At 34.7% G+C, this 9,858-nt stretch overlaps 1 protein-coding gene and 1 long non-coding RNA gene across 2 annotated transcripts; both read left to right on the forward strand.

Moving 5' to 3' along the window:
• Positions 1 to 1,321: 1,321 nt before the first annotated feature.
• Positions 1,322 to 2,626, forward strand: LOC136674170 (uncharacterized). Its single transcript, XR_010796007.1, has 3 exons — positions 1,322 to 1,452; positions 2,341 to 2,403; positions 2,492 to 2,626. It is a non-coding gene; the product is annotated as an uncharacterized lncRNA (long non-coding RNA).
• Positions 2,627 to 4,736: 2,110 nt separating this feature from the next.
• Positions 4,737 to 9,468, forward strand: LOC136674161 (uncharacterized). Its single transcript, XM_066650051.1, has 13 exons — positions 4,737 to 4,870; positions 4,962 to 5,063; positions 5,171 to 5,275; positions 5,444 to 5,544; positions 5,633 to 5,694; positions 5,794 to 5,918; positions 6,245 to 6,615; positions 6,711 to 6,775; positions 6,924 to 7,099; positions 7,520 to 7,632; positions 7,741 to 7,805; positions 8,288 to 8,457; positions 8,619 to 9,468. The coding sequence occupies exons 1-13, from the start codon at positions 4,798 to 4,800 to the stop codon at positions 8,705 to 8,707; spliced, it is 1,617 nt and encodes a 538-aa protein (XP_066506148.1). The 5' UTR covers positions 4,737 to 4,797; the 3' UTR covers positions 8,708 to 9,468.
• Positions 9,469 to 9,858: the final 390 nt, after the last annotated feature.

A 9,858-nucleotide genomic window follows, 5' to 3' on the forward strand; every position in this document is an offset into this window, starting at 1 on the left:
CACTGTGAAACCTGCACCACTAAATCAGAATTATTTTTCTGCTGTTAAGGTACAACGAAAAAAATCATGCTACACCAGCTTCAACCACCAGGGGGCAACTGAATGTATTTTTTTCCTTTGACCTTCTAATTTCAGGTTATTGTTTATTAAAACTGATTTTTACAGGAGAAGCTATGACATATTTAACTTATTAAGTTCAGATGGCAAGATCCATAGGAAATATGTAGATCCATATGAAAACTGACAATAGTAACAGCACCATTGTTGATAGGCTACTCATTTATTCCCTAAATGATTTAGGTTTAACAGTTGAACATGAGTTGAAAGATGGCTTGTGAATATCCGTTATTACACAAAGTGAGCTTTCAAAGTTTAATTCCACTTGAATGTCCCTGATTGAAGCAGTAAACATAATTTGCCAAATGGCTGATCATATATTCTTATAGAATGTAGTAGAAAATTAATAAATCTTTCCCTTGTTTCTTAGTAGAGCAGCACAAACATCCTTGCCCGAGTTCACACACACATACAGACACCTCAAAATGTATAACTTTACACAATTTTTTCATTTATAGTGCAAATGTTTCCATCATTCTATCTTTACAGGCACTAGCTTAACTAATTTATATAAATAGGGTGTGATACAACCTATTTACAACCACGGCCCTGTTTCATGCATTTACAGAAAATCTGACATAATGAAACTAAAATCTCATAATCCATAAATCTCTAAAAATATATATCTGACATGACAATGCAACTGTTTTCAATCTCTTCATATTTATTATTGCACAGCTGATTAAAATTGAAAATTAATAAGGAAAACATTTGTTTTAAACCTAATGCCAAGTAAACTGACTTGAATATTATGGGTTGTTTTGCAAAACTGAAGAATTCATCTTTTTTTTAATGTGAGAATTAAAATCTCCCATTCAGAATTTAAAGTAACTTGTAAAACAAATTTTATGGCCCACCTGTTGTAAAGATTTGGGTTTAATTTGAGTTTTAAAATCAAGCCTGAATTCTATATTATTTATTTATTTATTTATTTATATTTTGAAAAAGAAAAAAATATACTACTTAAAACCAATGATACTTGACACTGTGAAACAAAAAAAGCTGCATTCTTTTACAGCAGATGGATAAGGTGCTGTTTGAATGCCAGTCAAAAAATGCACTGCAAACAATGCAACTTTCAAAAGAGATGCAAGATAAAAAATGCATTTGACCTTTGTATGTCATTTTGTGATGATCTTATCTCAAACAAGAATAAATGTGTCAAGGTCATGTCACATCCAACCGACTTTATAAAAAACCCACAGTGAGAGGCAAACTGCTTTAACAAATTGCACCATGTCTCACAGTAAACCTGATTCTGAGCACTTGAAAATTTAGGAAAAACTCAGCCACTAATTCACAAATTGATATAAACTAACTTTGCAGAAGAACTGGGTGAGTATTTCCCTTTTAACTTTTTTCCTCTCTGTGAAAGTCTGTTGATAAAATAATGAGATTTTTTTTATATATGTTAAATTAGATGTGCATGAAGGAATTAATGCTATTTTAGCTCAAAAACATCTTTTAACATTTTTCCTCTCTGTGAAATTCTGTTGGTAAAAGAATGAGATTTTTTTATATATTTTAAGTTAGATGTGCATGAAGGAATTAATGCTATTTTAGCTCAAAAACTCAAAAATCAAAATTTTCTCAGAAAACACTATAATTGACATTCTTATTTTGGAAATTAATCATGGTAATTGGATTACAAACACCAAATATATAGTATATATACTGTACTGCATGCTTGTAATACAATACCTACTTTACTGTAAATATATGTTTACAGTATAATTGCTTCCAAATTGTAAAAAGTGTCATTTTTCTCTGTAAGTTTTTACCAAATATGCACATACCATTGGATTACATGTTTGATCACCAATTGTTCACAATTATTCAGAAAAGCCGGAAAAAGCAATACTCTGTACAGGTATCAGTATTAATGACATCCTAGAAATTCCTGTATAAAATGTTTAACTTAAACAAATTTGATTTTATATTTCAAACTAAGTGTTGTGAAACTCTTGAGCAATTGTACTAATGTCTTGTTTAACTGGGATAAAAATATGGGATGACACAGAGACAAAATGACGGATACCCATCAGTATAGTTTTATATGTTTGAAAGCACAAACAAAACAAAGGACAAGAATCAACTGTAACAGTCTACTATTTATACAATATAAAATAAAACCAAACACAAATACATAAACCAAACTGAAGAACATAAAATAAACTTAACTGACAATGTATTAGATAATAACATGTGTCACAACCTTTAAAGGCTTTACCTGAAAAACAATCAAGATGTACGAAAAAGCAGTGTCTGCATACTTTATGGTAATAGGTAAGTTCTTAATAAATATTTTCCCTTAAAATTCTAAGACAATGTTCTATCACATAGAATGATTATTATGTTTTTACTCTAAAAACAGTTACTTTGAATGCTGTCAACATGCAGTCATCAGCTCCAGACAATGTCACAACTTCTATGACTGTTAATAATATCACACCGGATTCAACTACAGCTACATCTTTAGAATCAATGACAAGTGTTAATAATGGGTCAACTTCAGGGATAACTACAGGTTCTACTACCGAGTCACTTTCTAATGTCCCAACAAACCCATCCAGCAATACTACTTCAGGAATATCCTTAACTGCTTCTGCCATATCCGAATCAACTGCAAGTACCAATTCAGGACTATCACTAAGTCTCAATAATACATCAGGATCACCAACAAATTCTGCAGATGGATCAACTGCAGGTACCACATTGGGATTATCACTGAGTGTTAATAATACATCAGGACCACAAACAAGTTCTCCTTCTGGATCAACTGCAGGTACCACATCAGAACTGTCAGTAAGTGTTAATAATACATCAGGACCACAAACAAGTTCTCCTTCTGGATCAACTGCAGGTACCACATCAGAACTGTCAGTAAGTGTTAATAATACATCAGGACCACAAACAAGTTCTCCTTCTGGATCAACTGCAGGTACCACATCAGAACTGTCAGTAAGTGTTAATAATACATCAGGACCACCAACAAGTTCTTCAGCCGGATCAACTGCAGGTACCACATCTGGAACCTCACTAAATGTCAATAATACATCAGGACAACAGACAAGTTCTCCTTCCGGATCAACTGCAGGTACCACATCAGAACTGTCAGTAAGTGTTAATAATACATCAGGACCACCAACAAGTTCTTCAGCCGTATCAACTGCAGGTACCACATCTGGAACATCACTAAGTGTCAATAATACTTTAGGACCACCAACAAGTTCTTCAGTCATATCAACTGCAGGTACCACATCTGGAACATCACTAAGTGTCAATAATACCTTAGGACCACCAACAAGTTCTGCTGCCAGATCAACTGCAGGTACCACATCAGAACTGTCAGTAAGTGATAATAATATATCAGGACCACCAACAAGTCCTGCTGCTGGATCAACTGCAAGTACCACATCTGGAACATCACTAGGTGTCAATAATACATCAGGACCACCAACAAGTTCTGCTGCCAGATCTACTGCAGGTACCACATCAGAAATGTCAGTAAGTGCTAATAATATATCAGGACCACCAACAAGTCCTGCTGCCGGATCAACTGCAGGTACCACATCAGGACCATCACTAAGTGTCAATAATACATCAGGACAATCAACAAGTTCTGCTGCCGTATCAATTGCAGGTATCACATCAGGACCATCACTAAGTGTTAATAATACATCAGGACCACCAACAAGTTCTCCAGCCGGACAGTCTTCAGGTACAGCATCGGGACCATCACTAAGTGTCAATAATACATTAGGACCACCAAAAAGTTCTGCTGACGGATCAACTGCAGGTACCACATCTGGAACATCACTAAGTTTCAATAATACATCAGGACCACCAACAAGTTCTGCTGATGGATCAACTGCAGGTACCACATCGGGACCGTCACCAAGTGTTAATAATATATCAGGACCACCAACAAGTTCTCCTGCCGGTTCAACTGCAGGTACCACATCAGGACTGTCAGTAAGTTTTAATAATACATCAGGACCACCAACAATTTCTCCAGCTGGATCAACTGCAGGTACCACATCAGGATCATCTCTAAGTTTTGATCCTAATTTTAATAATTTTTTAGAACAACCAAAAAGTTCTCCAACTGCATCAACTGCAGGTCCCACATCGGGAACATCACTAAATGTCAATAATACATCAGCACCACCAACAAGTTCTCCGGCCGGACAGTCTTCAGGTACAGCATCAGGACCATCACTAAGTGTTAATAATACATTAGGACCACCAACAAGTTCTGCTGCCAGATCAACTGCAGGTACCACATCTGGAACATCACTAAGTGTTAATAATACATTACGACCACCAACAAGTTCTGCTGACAGATCAACTGCAGGTACCACATCTGGAACATCACTAAGTGTCAATAATACATTAGGACCGCCAACAAGTTCTGCTGATGGATCAACTGCAAGTACCACATCAAGACCATTATCAATTGTTAGTAATGCAACAGGACAATCACCAAGTTCTTCCGGATTAACTGCTAGTACCACAGTGGGATCATCAACAGTTGTGAGTAATACATCAGCACAGACACAACGTTCTCCTGCCACATTACCTGTTGGTACCACACCAGAAACCTCATCAACTGTTAGTAATACACCAGGACAATCACCAAGTTCTCCTGCCAGATCAACTGCAGGTACCACATTGGGAATGTCATCAAACGTATTTAATGCATCAGCATCATCAGCATCACCATCAAATTCCCCTAGTGTGTCAATTACAGGTATCACAAAAGATCTTGGCTTATTTACTCTTTAAATGAGAGTTCACCAATTTTTATATATATGTCATTCTGCCTTGTATGTTTCTTACAGTAAAACCAACTACACCTTCGACCACGGCAATTTCTTTGAGCTCTACAGGCACATCACAACTTTCAACTATTACTACTACTACTCCCTTTACTACAATTACAGGTATCACAAAAAAAATAATTAAACCGCAATCTTGGCTTATTTACTATTTAAATGAGAATTCACCAATTTTTATATGCATGTCATTCTGCCTTGTATGTTTCTAACAGTAATACCAACTACACCTTCGACCACAGCAATTTCTTTGAGCTCTACAGGCAAATCACAACTTTCAACTGTTACTACTACTACTACTCCCTTTACTACAATTACAGGTATCACAATAAAATCATTAAACCGCAATCTTGGCTTATTTACTCTTTAAATGAGAATTCACCAATTTTTATATATATGTGAATTGTGATTGCATTCATTTGATATTTTTTGTGTGCTTTTATTTTAACCTTCTTTCATTCATCTTTCCACACTTGCCTTGATCACAGATATACAATTTAGTTTTACCACAAATGAAATATTTAATGATACTCTAACGAATACAAGTTCAGAGGCTTATATCAATCGATCAGCACGTGTCCAAATAGAGGTCAGTCTCTATACTCATATAAGTATTCACTGCTGTTTCCTCAGTTTGACTCAATTTAAAAATAATTCTGTGCTCTTTTTATTTACAGTTTGTACCAGTTTTTACAAGAGACTTCCCCAACTTCATTAGGATAACAGGGATTAGTTTCAAGTGAGTAACAACCATGCAAATATTTGGCTTCTTACAGCAGTTTCAGAAGGTATTGTGTGCTGATAACTGACCTTTTCAAAACTGTTTTTGTTTGCATAGGTCCGGATCAATCATCACAATTTTCACTTTACAATTTAGTAATGCTGAAAATCTGCCAAATAATATGTCACTGGTTAACACAGTGCTCCGTGCAAACACAAGTTTTGTCATTACTGCAGCTAGTTGTAAGTATTAACTATGCTAATGTTTTTCTATTTGCCAGAGTAGTTTCCTAATAATTTTGGTTATTTAAGTGATTAAAGCTCCACATCCAATTTGTTAACCTGTGGTATACCTAAAACAAGTGTTGGTTGATGGAAATATGTTTGACTAGACAAGTTCACCTGGCATAATTCGTAGAAAAGCAGGTAAATAGATTTCAATTCCACACTCAAGTAGGACCAACATCTAATAACACCAACACACATGTAAGTAACATAATTAAATTGCATGCATCCTGATAAATACCTCCACCAAATGCATGTCATTCTGCCTTGTATGTTTCTTACAGTAATACCAACTACACCTTCGACAACAGCAATTTCTTTGAGCTCTACAGGCACATCACAACTTTCAACTGTTACTACTACTATTCCCTTTACTACTCCCTCTACTCCTCCCTCTACTATTACTCCCTCTACTATTACTCCCTCTACTACTACTTCTACTACTACTACTACTACTACTACTACTACTACTACTACTACTACTAAAACTACTACTACTACAACAACAACTACCACAACAACAACAACACCTGTACCAACACGTCCACCACCAGCTGTTGCTCTACGGGTTGTCATACAACAAGTTTATGTTGTTGCTCTGGCTGACCCCCAGAGTCAAGAATTCAAGTCTTTAGCAGTAGTAGTTATTACATCGGTGAGTATCAGGCTAATAACATGCTTCATGCAATTCATGTTACATGAACAGACGAATATTTATATCCTTGAATAATAATTCAAATCTCTCTGCAGTTTAATGTGATCTACAGAGCACAGTATGGAAAGCGCTTCGTTACAACCGTTGTGGATGCTTTCCTGTAAGAACAGAGACAACTTACACATTACCTTATAAATTGCACATTTACATTGACCTGAATTTTATGATATGGACTGAGCCATTCTCAAGGCTTTGAATTCCCAAGGGTTGCAGACAGCTGAAAATCCAGTTTTTCTTTTCTTCCACAGACCTGGACCTGCACGTGCACAAGATGTGCAAGCAAGTGTAAAGTTGGTATTTAATGAGAACTCTACGCAACCTTTACCATCTTCTACTGACATTGTGAGCACTTTACAAACTGCGATAACAAACCCAAATTCTGGGTTCAATTTAACAGTGGTCGCCAGCTCCATCACCATACTCAGTAAGTTGAACTTGGACATTAAATTGGCAAGATTGGTCTGTCTCTAATATAATAGTGTGTTTACAATGATCAGTTTTATTCAGTTTAGTTGGAGTTATTAAATTTGCTAAATTTCAGTATTTTTAATTATTTTCTTATACTTCATTTTGAATAGTGCTGTCTTACACAGATTTAGCAAGGCAAGCCCTCATGCTGCCAGGCAAAATCCAATAGGCAATGTTGCAGAAGAAAGAAAGAGACATCTTTGTGTTACAACTTGAATTAATCTACATATATCTCATTCTAAATTATTTAAAGCTGCAGCTGATTTTTTTCAGTATTTTCTAAGAAAACTGAAGATGGTTTGATATGACAAAAACACAATTTTTGGAATTCCCACTTTCAGAAATTTGTGTTAACAGCCAATCTTTATTTTACCAGGTGCTCCACAGACTGTCCCTGTAATACTGTTCACAAATGGCACTTATGTGACAGATCTCTCAAACTCTTCCTCAGCTTTATTTGCAAACAGGTCATCGATGATCAAAACGGGAGTATGTATAAAAACAAATAAAATCAATGATTTGTCAGATGTTATAGGGAAAAAAAACCCTTTAAAAAGACTTGCTTTTTAAGCACTTGTTTATATATTTCCTGTGCAGCTTGAGCCTTTCTTCACTGCTGACTATCCTTCAGCATTCAGCAGCTTGTCCGTAGCAAACTTTAGGTAATTATGGTTATTATCTGTCTTGATGAATATGCAAAACAAAGAGATTTAGAACTGTGCTAAGATGCTGGTTGTATTATTTCAGCATATATTAAATGTACAAACAGAGGTTTGGAAATGTAATTTCTTAGAGATTTGCCTGGTGGATTTAGGAAACAATTTGTGTAATTTCCTCAAATTATCTTGGATAATTCCAATCTGACACTGAATTTATAGAAAAATTGTGGGTCAAGACTAACAACAAGATCTACATGCTTTAACTAGTAAAGTGCATTCTTTCAACTAAACAAATATTACCCAAAATCTCTCTGTCCAGGTTTTCAAATGATATATTTTCAATCATGCTTTAATTATTACAAAATATTTAGTACTTGAACACATTCAAGTTAATGTCCATTATAGTAGTTAGCTTTGTCTACTTTGAATCAAATTAGCATCACTTTTCTGTCTTACTTTACTTTACTTTATTTTTGCACACCCAGTGATGGAGGTAATAGAGTATCCTCGATCCAAAACTTCATAATTTTGTCTTTTGGAGCCAATGTGACACTTCCCAACAGCACCAGGATCTCACAAACTATAATCAGAGCGGCTAATAATAACACCCTCCCCTTCCAGATCTTCACCTCACAAATCATAGTTAATGGCACAGGTAAGTTGTTAATTTATAAGGTTCCTTATACAAGAGCTGAGATATGATGTCTTCTTGTGTTTTACTAATACCTAAAGCTGATTTGTCAGACACCATTATATTAACTTTACCTGGCAGGATGTATAGTTTTGTAATATTAATTCTGTTGTATTTTATGGTAGTAATATCAAGTGCAGTCAGCAGCAAGATCAGCACCTTCACAGCAGTCCTCATGATTGTCCTCTCACTTCTTTTCACATCGTCCAGCTGAGGATAAACATGTTCTCCTTTTAAAAGCTAATTAAAAGTTATATGAGTAAAAATGTACCTTTGTTAACTGAAAATGTATTTAATTCTAGTAATATTAATTACCACTGTACTTCTCAAGCGATATCAATAATAATTACTAAAACATAATTAATGTGATGAAATTTTTCATCAAAATTAATAGAAATAAATTGTGATCATGTAAAAGTTTTTAGCATGGGTTGAATTGCTTACAATGTATAAAAGACACAAAATAACAAAATAAACTCAGATTCATGGAACCTCAAGCCACTATTAGTTTAATTTCCTAAACAGTTGTATTGTGCCTAATTGTAAGGACACATTGAAGTGTATTATTGTTAATCTATTGCTGTCAGATGAGTGAGAACTCTATGATGAACAGTACATAGCATTCTTGTAAGAATTCTTTGCTTTTGATTGTAAGCAATTGTTGACAATTTGTTGCAATTCAATTTTCATAGTGGGTCAAGGAAATGAATTTAAGTACAGATCATTTACCTTTAATTTCTTTATCCAAATACTTTTATAGTATACCTTTATGCCTCCCATATACTCTCTATGTCACTCTTAATAGTGCTTTTTATACCTAATAACACACAGTAAAACAATCTCTCTTTTACTGTTGATGATCAAGTGTTCTATGATGTAAGGTCTGAGGCTTTGTCATGTAATTCTTTGTGTCTGAATTATTTATTTTTTAAGAAATAAAATTATTTTCAACACAACTGTCTTTGTGCCACAGCAACAGATTTGAACAAGCTGTTCTTTTGAAAAAATATTGCTAACAAAACACGAGAGCAGTCAGAACTGTATATATATATATATATATATATATCCATCCATCCATTATCTGTAACCGCTTATCCAATTTAGGGTCGCGGGGGGTCCAGAGCCTACCTGGAATCATCGGGCGCAAGGCAGGAATATACCGTGGAGGGGTATATATATATATATATATATATATATATATATATATATATATATATATATATATATATATATTTTAGGTCATTAGCAATAAAATATCTGCACATACAGATATACTCATACACATACTTGAGTATATTTTTGCAATGTTTCTTTGTGACTTAGTTCCACCACTGATTGTTGTTAGCTTTTAGATTTTTCACACAC

Source organism: Hoplias malabaricus, chromosome 2 (genome assembly GCF_029633855.1).
Source record: "Hoplias malabaricus isolate fHopMal1 chromosome 2, fHopMal1.hap1, whole genome shotgun sequence".
Taxonomy (NCBI): Eukaryota; Metazoa; Chordata; class Actinopteri; order Characiformes; family Erythrinidae; genus Hoplias; species Hoplias malabaricus.

What these genes read in the sequence shown, in the direction of transcription:
- LOC136674161 (XM_066650051.1), top strand. Translation starts at nt 4,798, where the DNA reads ATGTCATCAAACGTATTTAATGCATCAGCATCATCAGCATCACCATCA. An exon ending in CAGCACGTGTCCAAATAGAG is followed by an intron (nt 5,545 to 5,632) that starts GTCAGTCTCTAT and finishes TTTTATTTACAG; the next exon opens with TTTGTACCAGTTTTTACAAG. An exon ending in CAGCTCCATCACCATACTCA is followed by an intron (nt 7,100 to 7,519) that starts GTAAGTTGAACT and finishes TTATTTTACCAG; the next exon opens with GTGCTCCACAGACTGTCCCT.